At 47.1% G+C, this 20605-nt stretch overlaps 1 protein-coding gene across 4 annotated transcripts in view; it reads right to left on the bottom strand.

Annotated features, from left to right (window-relative positions):
* Window positions 1–19311, bottom strand: part of HYAL2 (hyaluronidase 2) — a 138323-nt gene extending 119012 nt beyond the window's left edge. The window contains exons 1-5 of one of the 4 annotated variants that reach the window (XM_063291979.1): window positions 18766–18869; window positions 18342–18567; window positions 15609–16578; window positions 8577–8666; window positions 6040–7569 (exon numbers count right to left, since the gene is read on the bottom strand). In XM_063291979.1, the coding sequence (XP_063148049.1) occupies window positions 7165–7569; window positions 8577–8666; window positions 15609–16535 (1422 nt within the window). In that variant the 5' untranslated portion in view covers window positions 16536–16578; window positions 18342–18567; window positions 18766–18869 and the 3' untranslated portion in view covers window positions 6040–7164. Of the gene's footprint in view, window positions 1–6039; window positions 7570–8576; window positions 8667–15608; window positions 16579–18341; window positions 18568–18765; window positions 18877–19088 lie in introns of those variants that run through there. The other 3 variants (XM_063291978.1, XM_063291980.1, XM_063291977.1) reach the window with 3 other exon arrangements.
* Window positions 19312–20605: the final 1294 nt, after the last annotated feature.

Raw genomic sequence — 20605 nt, 5'->3', positions numbered from 1 at the left:
GAATTTCTACAGGTCATTCGCCCGGGGGTTCGCTGAGATAGCCCTCCCCTTAACGGACCTCCTCAAAACCAAAGGGGTGGGGGACACCCGACGCGCCAAGAACCCAGGCACAGTGCTGAATTGGACTCCCGCGTGCCAGACCGCATTCGACAAGCTGAAAGCGCTGTTCACTACGGAGCCAATCCTCGCGCACCCGGACCCAGAACGGCCGTTCGTGGTCCAAGCCGACGCCTCAGACTTCTCCCTGGGAGCCATCCTACTACAGAAAGACTCCACGGGGCTCCTGAAACCATGCGCCTACCTGTCAAGGAAGTTCTCTGAGACAGAGAGGCGATGGCACGTCTGGGAGAAAGAAGCCTTCGCGGTGAAATCGGCACTAGAGACATGGCGACACCTACTCGAGGGAGCCACCCAACCATTCGAGGTCTGGACGGACCACCGGAACCTCGAGGCCCTACGAACGCCTAGACGCCTTAGCCCAAAACAGGTCCGATGGGCCCAATTCTTCAGCCGCTTTGATTTCCAGCTGAAGTTCATGCCGGGCAAGAAGAACTTCCTGGCCGACGCCCTCTCCCGACTGCCCCAAGACGAAGAGCCCGCCCCAGACACCATTGGGACGGTCCTATCCGCCTCGCAACTGGGGATGGCCGTGACCACCCGAAGCGGCGCACGGAGGCAGCTCGACGCTACGGCGCAGCCGACGGCGGGACAACCGGCGACGGAAAGAAGCCAACCGCAACTACCAGGGGGAATGCGCACGGACCTCGCCGCCGCCCTCAAAACCGACCCCTGGTTCCTGGCGAACCCCGACAAGGTAACGATGGCGCAAGACCTGGCATGGGGGGAAGGCAGAATCTACGTCCCGGACTCGCAACGCCAGGCGATCTTGCATAGGTCACACGACGCCAAGCAAGCGGGACACTTTGGGTTCCTCAAGACCCTACACCTAACACGGCGCCAATTCTGGTGGCCCGCGCTCAGGCGAGACGTAAAAACCTACGTGGCGTCCTGCCCAACGTGCGCTAGGGCCAAACGGGCACCAGGCAAACCCGCGGGGCTATTGCAACGGGTGGCAGAACCCTCCCGCCCATGGGAGGAAATCTCTATGGATTTTATAGTGGACCTCCCACCCAGCCAGAAGAAAACGGCCATTTGGGTGGTGAAGGACTACTTCTCAAAGCAGGCCCACTTCATCCCCTGCACGTCGGTCCCATCCTCACAACAACTAGCCAAACTCTTCCTCATCCACGTGTACAGGCTACACGGATGTCCCGCACGTGTGGTGACCGACAGGGGCACACAGTTCACCTCCAAATTCTGGCGGGCCTTCCTGAAGCTGACGGGGACCCAACAGGCCCTATCTACGGCTTGGCATCCGCAGACGGACGGAGCCACTGAGGTTCTTAATGTCACCTTAGAGCAATTTATACGATCATATACGAACTACCACCAAGACGACTGGGCTGAACTGCTCCCGTTCGCCGAAGTCGCATACAACAACGCCGTCCACACGAGCACGGGGAAAACTCCGTTCGAAGTAGTCTCGGGGCGCGACTTCGTCCCCATACCGGAGCTACCTCAACCCCCGGAACCACAGGTGGACGCCAGCGACTGGGGACGGAAGATCGCGGAAGCATGGCCAGTAATCACGGCGGCGCTGAAGGAGGCACAGGCTGCTTACAAAGAGCAGGCCGACAAGCACCGGCGCCAACAACCGACGTTCCAGGCGGGGGATATGGCCTATCTATCCACCAAGTTCCTAAAGTCAACCCAACCCTCGAAAAAACTGGGGCCTAAGTACATCGGGCCATTCCGAGTCACGCAAATAGTGAACCCGGTAGCAATACGCCTGGACCTGCCACACAACCTCCGGAGGCTCCACCCGGTGTTCCACACCAGCCTCCTAAAACCGGCAACCACCTCCCGATGGCACCCAAGCACGCCACAGCCCGCACCACTTATGATCGACGGGCAACACCACTTCGAGATAAGGGACATCCTCGACTCCCGCAAGCAACGAGGAACTCTACACTATCTGGTCAGGTGGAAACACTTCCCCCACCCGGAATGGGTGGCGGCGCACAACGTTAACGCGCCTGACCTGACCAGAGCATTTCACCGGGCATACCCCGACAAACCGCAACCAAGGTCAGCAAAACCAACCCCCCCCCCCCGCAGGCCTCCCCCCGCCTCCCGTGCCCCAAGGGAAAGGGCCCCTCCCAAGCCCGCGACTTGGGTGGACCTTCCCCCCCCCGGGACTCACTCCCCCCGCCCCGGGCCCACGGGGTGGTGACAAACGATCGCCAGCACCCTCCCCCCGCCCCCCGGCCGCGGGGGAGTGGCAAACAAGTCAACAGGGCAACCTGGGGGCAACGCCCAGGAGACACAACAAAGGCGACGCACTCTAAATAAGAAAAGAAGGGCCCTACCTGGAGCTGAGAAGCACCCGACCAGCCACGCCTCTCGCCTCGCCGAACTGAGCCAAACAAACAGGGTGTGGTTGGAGCATGCGCACGCCAGGTCAGAACCCGAGCATGCGCACCATGGACACACCCTGGGAAGGCACGTGGTAGAGGGAGGAGCAAAGGGAGGGGCGACAACTACTCCGGCGGGAACTTTGAAAAAAAAAAAAAAAAAAAATGTGGCGTTTTGACAGCTCCACGGGGAAAACCCAGAAACCCGAGGGGGAACACTATTCGGAAAGGGGGCAGTATGTCATGAGTGCCGTTGAGCTAAAGTCATCAGCGCAATGGCACTCATGACAATGACAAGGAAATAGGTGAAGGGGTACAAGTTAAGTAGCCATCAACCTACAACGACTAACGGCCAACAAACAATAGCCAAATGAATCACGGAGCCACCCAAACCATCAGCGGCAATACAACGGGGATCGCCCAGCTGAAAGCAATCAGCAGAAGAATGGAAACCTGATGATGGGCGATCCCGGAAACCCTCACCCACCGGTAGGGCAACGCATGGGACAAAGGGGGGTGACGTGACCGTGAGCGAGGGGGCGCTGACCGGCGCGGGGTATTTAAACCCCGCACCGGCGCGCTCCTGTCACTCTCAGCTTTTTTCTACCAACGCTGTACCTGCCCTGCAATAAACCAGAACCTGATTCGCAAACCAGTGTCTGATTGTTATTCAGGGGGAGGCAGCGCATGACACCTACACTGTGCAGTAACAACTACATTCTCTCTAGAGGCAGCTGCATTTCTTTAAACTAGGGGTGGGAAACTTTTGTGCAGCAGACCTTGCAGCAGAGGGCATAATAAGGGTGCGATCCACCTTTTAGAATTATTTTTTGAGGGGGTGAAGCAGAGTGATGCAAACAGACCACATCACTGAATTCCAGCCATGTTCTCTACTCCCAGGGAAGTTGAGAGGTTTCGCGTTTGTGGACATGTGACATCATTTATAATAATTCAATAGTCTTAAGTGAGAGTTTCAGTTGGTAGCACTTAGTGCCTTCCCCTGGTGCCCTTAGGAGAACAATTGAGAAATGTGCAGTGGGTTACTCCCACAGTAGCAAGTCCCTGAGCAACAATAATTTAAAGCAAAAATTGCTTGGCAGCCCACCCACCCTGATCACTGTCACACCAGAACGGTATCTAGCAGATGTACTTCCAGAGTTATCTACTGGCTGGATTCATTCTGGGGGACTCCTGCAAGGATTGGTTTAAAGCAGCGTGTTCTTGGTGTAAAAGCAGTAGAATGGCACCTCCCCACCCTGCAAAATAATAATAATTTTGTTTATCCTTTGTACAGAATTGCATGCCATTTGACCTCATGAACAAATGGCCATGAGTGTACAAGGTTTCAGATTCTGGCTGTGGCATTTCCCAATTTGATTATCTCCAGCTGGAAGACTAGAAATGGTTCTAATGAAGAACACAAAACAGGTTCCTGCTGCCAAGAATTTGACAATAGCGGTAGTGGTAAAATAAGCACTGGCTCAGTGGTTATTTCTTATGTCCTGCAAAGTCAGTGGCACAGAAAAAACAGAAATAAGTTAACTTTTTGTATCTCTGCCCTTTTGTTCATCAAGTTAATCATTTTAGGTTTCTAGCACATCTACTTCCCACTCTGGTAGAACTCCCATTAAGACTGAAGTCCATGAAGCATCAGAAGTTCCTCAAGCACGCTCCAAGAAGCCTTTTTATAATACTGAGATGTGTTTTACCAGTAAAGTGTGCACAATTTTTTTAAAAAAAAGTTTTTTCCAAGCCCTACTCAGAATGTTCCATTGGAACATTTTCAATGGGTTTGTTCCCACATACACAAAAGAATTCAAAATATTTCAAGTGCTCCATCATAAAGAGCTTGAAATATATCCTTGCTCCCTAGTTACTGTTGTTTATCTTATCTTAAATAGATGTGGAAGTAGTCCATGTTGATTGTTACATGCCACCCAACCTACAGAAAGGCTGGCCAAGGGGGTTATTTTAATTTTTGCATATATGCAAACAACAGAAACAAATGTTAAGCAACCTTTTTATTTTGAATTCTCCATATTACCTATAGTGAAAAATAGAAGCAGGGTGGAATAAAATGGCCACTTGTAGCTTTAAGTGTTTCAAGCTTGGAACATTTTATATACCCCTATTTATCACTGCAAGAGATGACTAATGCAGAATCAACCAAGAAACATACAGCCAAAGATCAAGAGATGTGCTCTTAGAACCATTATTAGGTCAAGATGTTTTTCTTCTAGAAGCAGAGGAGAAAATGTCCTCACCCCCACCCATGGTCCAGCTGAGGTAGCAGCACCTGGTCAATCTTGGCTGATCTCAAAGCAAGCAGGATTGGACCTTGTTAGTATATGGATGGAAAACCACCAGGAAACCCCAGGGCTGTAAACTAAGTTGGGAAGTTGAAAATATACCCTGGAAGAAGACAATGGCAAAGTAATTCTGTGTTGTTGCAAAACAAATTAAATGGACATCAAGGAGTCAACCCCAATTTGAAGGCGTCTTCATCTTCTTTATTCCATGAATAGAAGCCAAGTGGTCTGGTATTTATCTCATGGCCAAACCACACAGTATGTCAAATACGCAGTTGTCCTACTTTTAATTTGCAGTAAAGTAGGTATATAAAGGCTTGCTCTAGATCAGCATGACTCATATCAGGATAAGGAAGCCTAAACTTTCCCACTTCAACCCCTTTTATCTAGAAAAACTCACCCCTGTATATCACCTATATGCAAATTTTTAAATCTCCGTTGTCAGGTATCTTTTTGGCCCCCCTCCCCCTCCTCAAGGGAGAGGTGCTTGTTCTAAATAAAGAGGCGTAAGAAGGACAGCAGACTACCTTATCCCCTTCTGCATGAAGAGATCCTGATCCAGATTAGATTACAACACACTTCTACAAATGTTTAAAAATGGACAATTTTTATTACTGCGATTATTTTTGTGGTTGATCTTTTGATATTATATGAATCTGCATTTTGTAGTTTGCACAATAAAATTATTTAAAGAGTAACAAGAAATGGAAGGAGAGCTGCACAAATATGTATTTCACTTCTGGGATAGTTTAGGACATTTCAGTGCCACACTGGAGAATAGCAGGCTACCTTTGAGCAGAAGGCAAGTTATGTAGTGTCGCTGCATATTTTTTATTCTGAAAAAAATCTGTCATCAGGTCTGGGTTTGATCCTCCATATGGGATGTTGAGGGAGCTTCTGCATTTTGTCAAATGGTAGGGCTGGCTCTGCTAAACTTTGGGGCCAACTTAAAAGACAATAACGGCAAAATTTCTTCACCAGGAAGAAATAAGTTGGCCTTGAGGTTGAAAGAAAGGAAAAGAAATATAGGGAGTTCCCTCTCCTGTTTTCCTTATGTGAGACGCACAGGCCCATGAGAGCAGCCTCGCCTTGCTAAAGAGGATGCGCTGACTTCATTACAAGGAACAGGAAGAGCTGGGCAAAGAGATCCCTAGTGATGTGCTGCTCCAGAAAAGGGTAGGTGAGGGCCCCCTTTTCACCCTCTGAACAAGAGAGAGGCAGCAACCACCACATTTGATCTTCATCCCTCGGGTCACAGCAGAGACCAGGGCCTTTTCTCTCAAGCACAGGCCATTTGGTGTTCTCCCTAGCTTGGATTCAGCACCATCAAAGGACCACATTCTGTGATAGACAACAAGCCTTGCCCTGAGGAAGTCGTGCAGAGAACAGGCCAAAACCATTACTGCAAACTGGAGGTTGCTTCCAGCTGGAGTCTCATTCTTGGCAAAGAGTAAAGGGAAGAAAGAGTGCCAGGGCAAGCGGCAAGATTTCTTCACACAGTACAAAGCACACATGATTTTCTCTGTGTCTCTTTAATTCTGAGGTAACACTTTTTGGTTTTTCTGTAAGAGATGCAGGCTTCCAGGTTGGCAGTGGCCACAGACAGAACAGCATGTTTTTCCCATGAATGGCCTCATCTGGGCCATTAAAAAAATGCATTGCCCACCCCACCAGTCAGCAAAAGTGATTTCCTGGCTACCCTCCAAGGTAATCCCCCTGGACTCACCTCCTTCTCTACCACCTATCTAAAGAGACAGATAACAGCAGCAATTTACCTCATTACAGCAGCTCCATGAAACCTCCTACTCCTGTGCGTCAAGGTCCCATTGCTTGTGGCTGTGCCCCACCACTCCCTAAAACAGAGGAGCCAAGCACCCCCTTCCCAGTCCTTAGGCAGAGCATCGACGGAGGACTGGATGCCGGCCTTCCGACCCTGTAGCCCCGGCCCAGGTCCCTGGTCTGACCCTCTCTTTTGGGTAGCTGACCTAAGGCACCCAATGGGTTCCCAGGGTGAAGAAGCTACCTGGCAAACCAAGGCAAAGCCACGGGGAAGGTCGTGTCCCACGGAGCATCCTGCCTTTGCCAGTCTCTAAAGCCACCCTTTCTTCCAGTTGTCCAGCTCTCTGAACAGAGGCACTCGCAGTGGTTAGAAGGGTCCTTTCTCTTTTGCCTCATGAAGGCCAGGGGCGCAGATGGGAGAGGTAGAGCAGTCTCTTGAAGAGGATGTCTGCTACATTACTGCTAAATAAAGACATAAGCGGGAGAGGCCCCTCCTTCTCCCTCGCTTGCTGCCTACCTTCCTGGCCTATTGCACCGCCTCTCCCCTTGTTCCAGGCACCAAAAATTCCCTTGCACCCCACAGATCCCACTGGAGAGGTGGCCTAGTGCAAGCAGACCAGAAGGAAGGCAGTCGCCAGCAACTGGAGTCCAAGGGTGTAGGGAAGGGAGGGGCCGCCCCCGGGTGGGTTCAGCTGCTTCTCGCACCCTCTTCCGCGCCACCCCTGGTAACAGTGGCACTGGAAGTGGGTTTGCAGGAAGGAAATGTCTGCCCGAGAGAGGTTTCCTTTGGCCCCCAGAAGTGGCTTCAGATGCCTGGGTTCATTCCGGTAGATCTGGAAGCTGTCTGGGTTGAGATGCAGAAAGACGCTGGCATCGCTTTCTTGGCGCCGGCACCGGCCGTGGCCCCTGCAAAGGGTCTGGCTGCAGAGCTCAGCTGCGGTTGTCACATTGACGATGTAACGGCCAAGAGGCTCTTCTATGTATTTTTTAATCATCTGGCAAGTTTCCTACAGAAGAAGACAGTCCAAATGAGTAACAGACACAAGAAGGGAGGAAACAGGCCCAACTGATAAAGGATTTGTTTGATAGATGCCACCAAAATGTTCATGGGCCCAGTGAAAATGGGAAGGATCAAAGGAGACCCGCAACACTGGAAAAGTAAAACCCTGCCGACAATACAAGAATGGGAGATCAATACTGGAGAAGACACAGCAGTGACAAAACTGGCTGTATATATTCATAACAGAAGTTTAACTCAATTCAAGCAGGAATGGCTCCCTTACACGTGATATATCATGCAGCAAGGCAGGTTTAGGCATCTGGAATATGGTTTTTAAGGGGAGATGGATTAAAAGCATCAGATGAAATGATTCAAATAAATATAAGCAGCGATCTCCAATATTCCAAGTAAAGTACAAATACTTTAGGAGTGATTAGTGGTTAGGGACAACAAAAGGGAAGGGAAAAATGAACGACTGAAAGTTCCTCTTTACGATGTTTTTTGTTTTACCTTTTTTACTCTATTTCAGTATCTCTTCTTTGTATCTTTATTCTTTACTAACAGCTTGAAGCATGTAAATTAACTCTGTGTTCATAATAAAAGTTTCATATTTTAAAAAAGAAGAAAAATAGCTGCCAATTAGTTTCTAGTCCAGGCACTGACTTAGCTTTAGAGATGACTCCTGCAACTCAAAACACCAATTACAATTCCCTTGCTTATCTTTACTGATTCTCCACATCTTTCCAGAGTTTTGCAAAACCCACCTCTTAGTGAGCTCAGTTACAACCTGTCCAGGCAGCTCTGCACAACACCACCTAGACGGAGAGCAAGCCAGAGAGGCATTGCTGGGTAGCCTCCTGATACAGCAGACAGGACCTGACATGTTCCTGGCAGAAAAGAGATCAAAAGCCTTGTCCAAGAGGACTGTGGGAAAACTACTGGGTGCTAGGCCTGTCTTAGCATGAAATCATACGGAGTAGGCATGTGAGACAGGGAGGGAAGAATAAGTCCTACCTTACTCCTAGTGTTTTCAGCATCTCCCCAGAAGATAGCACCAGCTGCCCCCAAAGCAGCACTCTCACCTATGGTGGAGATCAGGTCTGTCTGGAAGGAAACGTCCAGAAAGGGTTACGGCATGTAAGTACTAAAGTCGGCCAATGTTAGATGATTAGTAGGTTTGCTAGCTCAGAATGGATACAAATAGGTTCTTAACCATTACCATTAATTATATAAAAACAGATAATACTTTAAACATGGATCCAAATCTTTAGCAAATTAGAAAGGTCCATTTATCGTTCAAAACATTGCGGGACTGAAGTGATACACTTCCGGCAAATTCATAGCACGTGTGTCATCTCCTGAACAGGAAACAGGTATGTCTTTTCCCTGCAAAAAGTCCCTAGCCCAATTACTTTTCTAGACCAGACTCCTATCCCAGATCTTTGTTTGTCATCCTGTATTTTCAAGTAATACAACTTTATCTGGCAAGCAGCTTTCTAGATTGACTGCAGCAAACAACTAACTTATTTTATATTCTGACACAACTGCCAGGGCCCCCCAATGGTTAACATCAACAAGAACGTTACAAATATAACTATTAAACTCATAAGAAGAGCAATACTCCATAACATCCAATGGCATGAAACCATCATCCTTCAACAGACTGGTCGTGTTCAGTTTTCATCCGCTTCCAGAAAGGATGAGCACTGACAGACATCCTTAAAACAGGAGGCACTGCTGAGGAACAGTTTGCTACCCCACCCCCATGCCCCCAAATGGGGCACCATTAATATTTTTTTTCTGGAAGTGCACTCACTGGGTGGGTTGCTTCCACTTCACAGACCTTGAAGGTACCTCGGAATAGCCAAACTATGTAGGCACCCTACCGGCAGCCGATGTAGGGCCAACAGCACAGGAGTCACACGGCTCTGGAAAGTCTCATTCACCAGGAAGCGAGCAGCTGAATTTGGAACCAACTGCAATTTCTGCTGGTCTTCCAAGGCAGCCCCACGTAGAGCACATTACGGTATCCAAATTATATGGCGATAAGGGCATGAGTTACAGTTATCAAAGCCTCAACTGCAACTGGTGCATCAGCCAAAGTTGGATGATTGTCCCTTCACCAGGGCCTCTTATCTACCCATCCAGCAGTAGCCAGAAGTCCAAGGAGGAGTCCCAAGTCATGGCCCTGCTCCTTAAGGAGGAATGCCATTCCATCTATAGTTACAACCAGAGGTTACAAAGAATCTCCTTTGGACAACAGCACCTCTGTCTTGCTAGGGTTCAATTTCAGCCTGCTTTGCTCCATCCAGCCTGCAGATACCAAGACAAGGCTTTCACAGCATCCAATGGAGATGCAGAGCTATATCATCAGAGTACTGGTGATATTTGCCCCATAACTGACCGATGAATTGTCCCAGTGGTTTCATATAAAAATTAAAAAGCAGGGCAGGGGGAAGAGAATCACACCCCGAGGCACACAAGCAAGCACCTGCAAGGCTGATGTCTGCTCCCCACCATCTCTCAGGAAGGAATGAAACCATTCAAAAACAGTGTTCCCACACAAACAACAGTATCAAAAGCTACCAAGAGATTTAACAGGACCAGACTGGATGCATTCCCTTATCAAGATCCCAACATAGGTATCCACTAGGGTCCACGCTATTTTCCTCCTATGCCCAGGCCTGAATCTGGACTGAAAGGGGTCCAATATTCCATTTCATTTAGGGTGATCTGTAAGTGATGTGCCACCACCTGTTCAATGATCTTCTCCAAAAAGGGAAGTTGGAGACAAATAGTTGTCCAAAATGACTGGACCAGGGAAGGATTCTCAAGGTAGAGCATACTACCACCTTTTTCAAGGTAACTGACATCAGTCCTTCCCCCCAAGAGATATTGACTATCTCTTGGGCCCAGCTTGTCACATTCCCTCATCCCAAAAGGAGCCATGAGGGGCATAAGTCTAAACCATAGGTGCAAGAGCTCATATCAAGGAGTATCCTATCCACTTTATCATACTACAGACTAAAAGAAATCCCAGGAAATGCCTCAAGATGTCACCTCAGTCACCAGATTCTGCCCATGAAGAGTCAAGACTTTGGCAACTGAGATTTTATCAGCAAAATATTGTGCAAACACATCACAACAGCAAGGTGATCCTTCCCTAGCAAGTATCAGGCAACCTTAAACAAGGCCACTGAAGAGCAACTGACATTTCCCTGCCCTTATTGCCACAGTGTAGATTCACTTTTTATCATCCTACACTAGCATTCCAGTTGTTTGTCTGGAGATAAGGAGCTCCCCAGGATCATGATGAGGGTGGGAAATCATACCAAGCCTGGGTTCCTTCCTGTTTCCAGGAGTCTACCATGTACTTGATGAATCTGGCTTCCAGATTATAGGTTATAGGCCCCTCCACTTTGCAAAGGTTAGGGTTAGATGGGATGGCAAGCAACCTGAGGACTGCACAGCTCTGGGGCTGCTTGCCATGCCCCAGAAAGCCACAGTCATCCCAGCCCAGGCTCAGCCATCCTCGCCACCCTGCACTCCACCACCCCAGCTGACCTTTGCTGTCTTCTTGCTCCTGCTGCTGACAAGACATCATAGAATGGGGGCTGGGAGAAGTTGAAGCACCCCTGCAATTTTAAGTGCAGGCGGACTGCCAAGCACCCAAATTTTGATCATGTGACCGCAGAGGTGCTGCAACAACCATAACTTCTGTCATGGGTTGTAAATCGTTTTGTTCAGTGCTGCCATAACTTTGAATGGTCGCTGAACAAATGGTTATAAGTCAAGGACTATCCAAGAAGGAATTCACTGCCAGGGCATTTGATCTAGTAGTGCCAGCCTGGGCCCATTGGATTTGCCAGGATACATTGTCAAGACCTGTAGTGGCTGCTAAACAGTCTCTAGCTAGACCCTGATGCCTGCACTCTTCAGTTGCTTGCTGTTCTAGCCTGACAACTTAGGGTAGCGGTCAACAAGAATCAAAGACGCCTCGCAGGAACTTGATGGCAGAGGGGGTCAGAAGCAAAGCCAAAGGAAGAGAACTTCTCCTCCCAGATGAAAGCAACATTTTCCCAGTCTTATGCCCACGAACGCACTAACCAGACACCTTTCAGCCTTTTGCTTTTTCCTCCTTTTGCTTTTGCTTTTCCGGTCATAACTTATCCTTCTACTAAGCCAGATAAGCTAGTCGTTCTTCAAGGTACTGAGCTACTCTGATCCATCTACTAGTGACAGGAAGCTGGTTTTACTCCCAAGAAGAAAGTTGTCATACTGGATTTGTCAAATTCATTTTGACTGTTAGATGCGCCCATATCGGTCCAGAAGCCAAAAGGAGAATTCTAGGTATGATTATCCTTCAGGCTCAACATTTCACTCACCAACAGCAGAATTCATCAGCTTTTCGACAGAAGGGCCAGCTACCATTGGAAATCAGAGAACAGTGACCAATCTATAGACCTGTCCACCTCCACACTTGTGGAGATGCTGTGAACAGCTGGTAATATTCAGCCACCTGAAACTGGAAAGTAATGTGTGTTACCTTGCCATGACAGTTTATTACCTAGGTAGATCAACCCACAGAAGTAGGGTGGAAGAGGGAGAATGGATGGATCTTGTGGCTTAAAATGATTGTGTTTCTTTTGCTGTTACAGTGGCCACACAACCTTCCTAACTGAATGAACGCAGCTTGGAATGTAGCATGGAAACTGAGAAGAAGCCACTGCTCAAAAGCAGAAGCAAAATCCAAATTCAGCCATACATTTGAGTTTTGGCACTGGTTGCCTGTTGATGCAGGTTTCAAACTGTAGGTATACAAGTTGAATGGTATAGTAATTTGTGAGAAGGGTGAAAGAAAAGTGTCTAGGTTATGGATAGGGATAGTACATGTTAAAGTCCTTTCTGTAGGTTAGCAGCCCTTTGGCCCCAAAGTGCTTAAAGCCCCCATTTCATCACCAACAACTCACCTAAGTAGGGCTTGAATCAACCTACTTCAGCCTGACCGCACTCAATGCACTGAAACTACACTTCTCAGAATTCAAAGGGTCCACACTCATAACTTTGGGCATTGTTATCCTACCTAACTGAAAGGGCAACAAGTTCAGAAAAGCTGATTGAGCTGCTAGTTATCTTTGCCTAGACATGTCTGTTTGATACTTCATTGTATGGTTTATCTTCAGAGCACTCCTTAGTACATCTCAGTGCCTTTCTAGTAGCAGGGATTAAAAACTTCCTCTTACAAGCTTTGACTTCATAGGAGACGCAGCTCCATAAAAACCAAGAATGGCACTTTTGAGGCTCCAGACCCTCTGCAGGCTGTAGTGCAAAACTGTACTATTGCTAAGCATGAGAGAAATACAGATTATAATAAGAAGTGCACTAAGGTTACTACTACATCTACCTCTTATTTTAAAATAACAATCTGTACATTGCAAATGCAAGTCACCGACAAAGGAAATCACAGCTCTTTTAAGTCTTCCTAGCTACAGTTCCAGTTTGTTTCATCACCTTCTACCACAAACTTTATACAGGCTGGGAAAAAGGAAGGATGATCCAGATCCCAACTAATGTCAAAAGCATTTTGTGCAACATCAGAAAGGCTGGAAGGAAAGTGTCCCTTGCTCTCAAGTACCTCACCTGCCACTTCTCACAAGCCCAGGGAAGATGGGTCAGTTGCTTAGACTTCTACATTCCCCCAACCCCTGCTCATCCCCAGAAAGCACCGTAGTCTCCAAAAGATTTAGAAACCCTAAAATAAGTTTAACAGGGTTCAAGAGGAGAAACAAAGTAATTCCCAAACTGTCCCAAAGACTCTAAGGGGGAGGGGAGAAAATCTGCCCTTCCCCCATATCCACAACAGCTCCTGGCCATCTAAAGACTGTTTACTTCAGCCTTACCTGTTCTATGTGCATCAGAGAACCAAACTAATCCCAATTTAAGGACCAACATAGACTACTATAGCTGCTTTTAAAGGCACTTGAGAGCATGCACAGCACTCCCATAGCATATCTGTTACTCTTGATGTGTAAATGTGTCTTTTATGGGAATTACATGGTAACATAGAGGGCAGATTGGGGATCCGAGAAAGAGACGCAGCAATTTTAAGGAGTGGAAGACAGCAGGTATTACACTGGTGCCTTTAAAGCACCTTTTTGTCTTCCAGTGCTGCACAGCTCCAGTGCTTAACATATGCACAGGGGAAGTATGACAGGGATGATACCGCTGGATGTCTCAGTAATTTTAAACCACACACACAACAACTTGAGGCAGCTGGCATGGGCCTCATCTCTCCAGGCACTAGCAGAAGGCATCATGGGAAAATTCTGCTCAGCTCCTTGGGAATTGGCTAGTTGTTGGGGAAGGGGGCTCCAAGACCACAATTTGATGAACCTTCTGGGAAGAATGATGTGATAATACCCAGCTACATTTCTTCCCTGCAAACTCACAATTGAAAAGCTCCATGTCTCTAAGTTGTAAAGGATTGGCTGCAGAACAGATGGAATTTGGACAAGACAGAGCTGTTACCAATTCTAGTGCTCGGATACGACTTTTGGATTTGAGAGGTATGCATACTCTGTGCAGGGTCACCATACCTGTGAAGGACCAAATCTGCAGTTGGGTCTTGGATCCAGAATTGATCCATATTATTTGCAGGACTCCCTATACCCTTACATTCCATCCCATAATTTTAGAACTTCTATGGGTGATCTTTTGCAGGTTTGCAATAGATACTGTACTGTTAACCTCAACAGCTTTTCTGCTTCTCCACAGACTATGGAACAACTTGCCACTGCAGCTGGCCCCCCTCAATTTAGAAGGAAGCTTAATCAGTCCTTTTAGAGGTTTATTAATTAACTTAAATTATATATATTATATATATTTGTTACCCAACTTGGAGCCACAAATGGGAGTGGGGCAGCCTATGTATTTTAACACCGATTACATAACTCTCCTAGATCAGTGCAGCTATAATATGGCCCAACTGATAGACTGAAGCAGCTGGTCTCTTCACATTTCCCCAGAAACTTCTTAGAATTCCTTTAGGCCAATTTGTTTCCATATCAGTGGTTTTTTAAGAATTAAAAGTACTGATGTGTTCTGTTTCCCATAAGGCAGCAAAACATCAGGAGGTATATTACATATATATCTGGTGGGAGAAGGCCGGGACCTTGCTGAGCGGTGATATTATACCTACCAATATAGTAACCTTTGAAATGTTAACTTTTCGAGAACTGCAAGGTAAAAAAAATAATTGTTAGGGCTGCCCAAAGCATTAAAAATGGGTGTTGTGCAAAGCACATGGGTATGAACATATTAAAATAGCTATTTCCTCTAGAAAGCTCAGCACACCTGCTTTGAAAGATTATTTCCAAAATTATTTCCATGTGTGTGCATACACAGCACCTTGGTGGTGGTTCCAGACCATGCATATATGGAGAACCAGGGACAACCTTCAAAGCAGCTGCTTGGAGCCTCCTGGAGGATGTAGCTGTTTTAATGCTTTGAGTAAAGATGCTTCACTTGTACTAACACACTTTGCAAAGTACCATTTCTAATGTCTTGCATGGGACTAGTTTTCAGTTATTAGACTAGGTTCTACACAATGACTGGGTTTATACATCACCCTAAGCCATACTGTGGTTTGATTTTTTAGCTTAGATACTTGGGAGTCCAGCAAATTGTGATTTATATGTGATTTAGCATGATGTATGAATGCTCCTAACTATTGCTTGTTGAATAAGTTATAATTAAGTGAACAATGGATTAACTTGATGCAACAACCTAGTCACAGTATAATTCATCAAATCAAAAGTGGCCCACTAGCTAGATTTTGTGCCAGGCCAGGTGCTGGACTGTTGGTCAACCCAGTCCCCATTTTCGTCTGTGCAGAATAGCAGTAGAGTGGGCAGTACAGTGCATGTGGGTGCACTATAAGTAGCCTTCCAGTTGCATCAGAAGTTGATTAGCCGTGTACTACGGACTGCTGCTCAAGAGTCCCAATGTCTTGAATGTTTCTCAATTCCAGCAAGAAAGCATTCTTACCTCACTTAAAACATCCTGCCTACGAATATAGGTGGACCTGGTGTAAACAAAGACGGGTAGAGCATAGTTATCATGATGTTGTTGAGAAATACGAAGGGCTTCTTTTACTCGAGACCTCACAAACTTGCGGCCATTCATGGTTTTGGCCAACATGTGCTCCAAATAAATGGAAGGAAAAAGAGCAGTGCTCTCCTTCCAGAGCCAGGCCAGATGATCATTCCGTGTCTTCTCCACATCAGGGCACTGGCCTGTGTAACTATTCTTGTTCTTGCTGTAGTCATGGTTATAGCAGTCAGGGAAGAGGTAGTAACCCCAGAGCTGTCGGGGACGAAAGTTCTTGGCATATCGCAGAGTCTCCCTCATAAAATCACAAGCCGATGACTCAAATTCATACTGGGCTTCCTTCTTCACCTGGTCTTCTTCCAATCTAGGACGCCGAGAGAGCACAAGCTTACGAGAGGCATTCCGGTAAATGTCTTTGGTCTGCCAGTTTCGGATCCAGATAGGTCTCCACTCTTCCCAGTCAATGACTGCCAATCCCTCTGTTACATCAGAGGGGATGTATTTCTTAATGCCCTCTGCTAACCGGTTCAGATGCTCCCGCAAACTGCTGTTTTGTGGGACACCCCCATTAATAGCCACTTTGTTCCCATCATAATAGGGATAAAGGCCCAAGCGTTCTTTATAAAAAATGGTCAAGTTCTGGTCTACCCAACCCTCGTTAGGTGAGGCCTGAACATCAAAAACACTGTAGTCCAACTGAACCTTGAAGCGAGGTTCACAGTCCTGGGTTGGTGCATTCCAAGCCACAATGAAGGGCCTGCGGGTGAAGATGGGGGTAAAAGCAGGCTTCTCATACTGCCCAGGAGCCCCAGCCACAGCTAGGAACATTAGCCATGGCACTGCCAGTGCATTGCCTCCCTGCATCCTCTCCAAGTCACTTAAAAACAGAATGATGGCAGATTAAAGCCTGCAAAGAAAAGGAGGGCTGGGGAGAGAGAGAAGATGTGTTATTACCAGCCTTCCTCAACCTGAAGTATGAGAATAGCACCCTGAAACATCTGGACAGCTTGCAATTAGGGAAGAAAGTTCTGGAACAAAATTAAAACACCATCCCTCTTGAGCAATGGAATTTCTAGTCTGTACAATTAACCAGGCAAGGTTATTTCTTTTTTGAATAATTCCTCAAATTGAACTTGAATCTCTTCTGCCAACAATTGCCTTTTATTGTATTCAAAAGAGAAGGGAAACCCTAACCTTCTTAATTAGGGATGTAAAATGGAGACCTGAAACACCCACATCATGATGCACCTAACATTCTGTTCTGATTTACAAAGTTTGTTGCAGAGCTGAGAAACAATTGTTTAGTAGAAGTCCTACTCCAAAGTCTAGTCTTGCAGGATTGTATCTATCCAACAGCCAACATTCTTTTACTTTTCCAGCAACACCAGCAATTCAAACAGCTACTATAATCCTTGCATGCCCTGTCAGAATCTATCTGCTCTTCACCTGAGACTAGAGCAATTCCCACATAGCCTAAAGAAAGGATGAACAAAAGCACATAAAATAACCAGCAGCAAACACTACGATCACAGTCATTTCTCTTCCCTGAAGCCTTAAGACTCAGAGTATGGGACATGCATGTGGAAAACTAATATATCTCCTTAACAGTTTCAGGCCCACCAGTAATGCAGCTACACTTCTGAGGGCACATTCTTGTTTTGCCTCCCAAAGGGACCTTCGCTAAATCAGGGTCATTACAGGAGCATCCAAATTGTACAAGAAGCACCACGGACCTCTGTAGATCAGAGTGCAAAGAGACAAGTTAATCACATTGACTCTGGCAGAGGAAATGCTTCCTTCAGCATGCTAGGGCATTGAGAAGACTCCCGGGGTGGATTTCAGTGGAATCTGGATGGAATGGTTTTAAAGAATTCTACAGAAACTATCCCAAAACAGGGATAGCTTCTTGCAGCAACTGTTTTCAAACTTTTTCAGGACATGGAGCCTGATAATTAAAAAAAAAAAATCTAGAAAGAGAGGCAAAACTCTATTGATAGAAAATTGGCTGCATTTCAGCAATCTTCTCTCCCCCACTCAATCTCTCAAGGAACCTTAAAGTTCTGTGGAACACAGTTTGAAAAACCATACTCTACATTGATAAGGTGTCCCCCTCAAATTTCCGTAACTGTTTAACTTCTTTAACTTCAGTAAAATAAAAGAGAGAGAGAGAGAGCTTCACAGAACCACATCTCAATTTGGTTTAAGAAGGTCACCCCTTGTTCTAGAACTTCAGTTCCTACCCTTCTGCTTGGTTAATGAGAACCGAAGTAGCTTTAAACTTCTCAAGCAAAGGAGCTCCGAAAGTTGTTTTCTTTGGTAAAAAAAAAAGAAAGAAACCCCTATCGAATAACAGGCGAGAGGAAGGCGCAGGAGGAAAATGTGGATGTCAGCAACTGTTGAACTAACAAAGCCAGGCAAGAATGCTGGCCTCAGGAGCGCTCCTGAAGCAAATGGGCAAGAAACAGCAGCCACAGCAGAGAGTGAAAAATCGCAGCCGAAAGGCAAAAGACAACGGCGTCCACGGCGTGAGCAGGACCAGAGAAGCGCATCCCCACGTGCTACCACAATCACTAAAAGGTCTACACTTCTCCGAGTTCCGAACGGGCGAAAGCGATCCAACTCGCCTCTAAATTCAGGAGTTGAAACCGGTAGTTCAGCCAAGATACAAACCAGATTCCTCACCCACGAGATTTAAGCGGGACACTTAGGAGGGGGCTGGAGAAAAGTTCAGGGAGAAGTAATTTTTCCATTCACTGGCTCGGCTTTTTCGGAGCGAGTAGGCATTTCACCAACTGGGCTAGGAGATCTGCCAAACCAAGCAGAGAAAGGGATCTGCAGCCTCGCAGGAAACTGAACCTTACCCAGACGAGCTGAGGGATTCGCGAAAGGATCAGCTCTGCAGAGAGAAACACCTTAAAAGTGATTTCGGAAAACCCACATTAAACACCCACACACCTCTTTCTTCCTCAGCTTCAGCCATTCTTTGCCAATCAGATTGTCAGCCAGCTCTGGATGCTGCTTCCAAGTGCTTCTCCATGTTTTCCCCCTAATTTCTCTCTCTCACACCCCCAGCCTTTTCCTTGCAAGAACTCACCTGAATACTTAACTCATCACCCCCCTTGCCAGCTTAAGTACAATATCCTCGCGGACACCGAGCAGTCGGCTCTTAAAGGGACCATGAGCCCGGTACCACCCACCCTCTTCTCCGAAGCCTCAGCTTTTCCTTTAAAAGATCGGGGTGGAGGACAGAACGATGCCGAGTTGAAGACGGGGGGTAAGTCCCCCATTGAGAGAAAAGTTCACTCCAGCAAACTGCTCTTGGTGAATTATTGGAAGTGAGAGAGAAGAGGGAGAGATAACATCTTTTGGAACCTAGACTTTTCATTGTTAGCCATAAATACTACAATATATACGTACGCATATATGTCTGCTGGATCTGAATGCTTCCCCTCCTACTGCGATCACTTGGTATAATCCAACTACTTTTTGTGCGCCAGTTGTGGCTTGTGTCTTAAAGAAACAAGAGTAGCTTTTCGTAGACGGGGCAGCTTGTCGGTAGCCGGTTAAGAGGCTACGAAGTTCGTGGGCGGCGGTTGTATTAGCCCTTCTCCGATTCCGTAGAAAAAGTCAATAGTAAGATATAAAGTTCTACAGCTGCTCTTCTCGTGGGTTGCTTCGGAGTGTGTGAGACTACAAAATTGCCCAAGGCACAGCCCTCGAAGTCATTGTTATGACAAGGCAGCTGACAGCGTCTCTTCCGTGTGCAAAGTGCACACTTCCAAACGGAAAGACCAGAGTGGTCCTTATTCATATTGGCAAATAGAAAAGAGGCTTCTAGATCACGGGATGCGATGCAGTTTAGGGCTTGATGAATCCCTCATTGGCCCTTAGATTTAGAAGGCAGCAGATAGGGTGCCCTTTTAGCAATCCTATAAAGCTGCTTTTCCCCGAAGTTCTTGGGCTGAAGCTGCTGCCCTTCCCAGCCATTGGACAACTGGGGCCCAAGGATGGGAAGCCAAGGCTGTGGAAAGATCCGTCTGTTCTGTTGTTCCCATTCGCAAGTAAGAAAGTAGCTGGAACCGGAAGATAATGGTTTGGTCCGCAATACATTCACTCAACTGACCCAGAGTCCAAAACTACCTTGCGATGGAGTGACTTGTGCAAGCATGGCTAATGGGATGGTGCTGGTTAGGTAGTGGATTTATGGCAAAGGAGAAATTTGGCTCTCCGACTTGTTGATTCATAGTTATTACTTGTTCCTAACCGGGCAACCCACCAGATACGTTGCATTATCCTGTCCATCATCTCCCCCTGGTCTCTGCCGGAACTCAAGGTTGCAGGCCAACACAGAAAGTGCTTGCATGTGGAAGGCTGCGTTACAGAAAACAGAGACAAAACAGAGTCTCTGTTTTGAAAAGCATAATGACGTGGGGGAGTGGGTAACTCTGGGCTTTTGGGAAGAAGAGTGGCTAACTGAAGCACTAAGCCATGTCCGTTTCCACCAGACTTTGTGAGCCATCTCTAGCAAGAAGAGCTACGCCAGCCTTGAAGAAAGCCTGCTGGCTGGCCACCCTCCTTTCTAATCGCTTCTCTCAGCAGCAACTGGTGTAAGGGTGACCTCGGGAGTGCTGGCTCTGTTATTAAGGCACAAAGCAGCTGCTATGTCCAGAGGCCAGAGTCCCTCAGAGTATTCATTGACTATAGACTGCAAATAAATGGCTGCCACAGGAGCAGTGTCATTTTGACTGAATGGCCATTGTCTGGCAAAGGAGAGTCTTTTTCCCAGGGATGCACTAGCCGCCTGGTTGGGTGGGTTTGGTTGAGCTCTCCCATGTCCTGGCAATGGGGAGGATTCTGCTGTTGGAACAATTGACGCATTCTGCCCAACCAGCAGGCTGGAGATTTTCCCAAGTGCCACTAGAAATCGGGAAGAA

The sequence above is a fragment of the Candoia aspera genome, chromosome 2 (assembly GCF_035149785.1).
Source record: "Candoia aspera isolate rCanAsp1 chromosome 2, rCanAsp1.hap2, whole genome shotgun sequence".
Taxonomy (NCBI): Eukaryota; Metazoa; Chordata; class Lepidosauria; order Squamata; family Boidae; genus Candoia; species Candoia aspera.
This window is presented reverse-complemented; position numbering and strand designations above follow the sequence as displayed.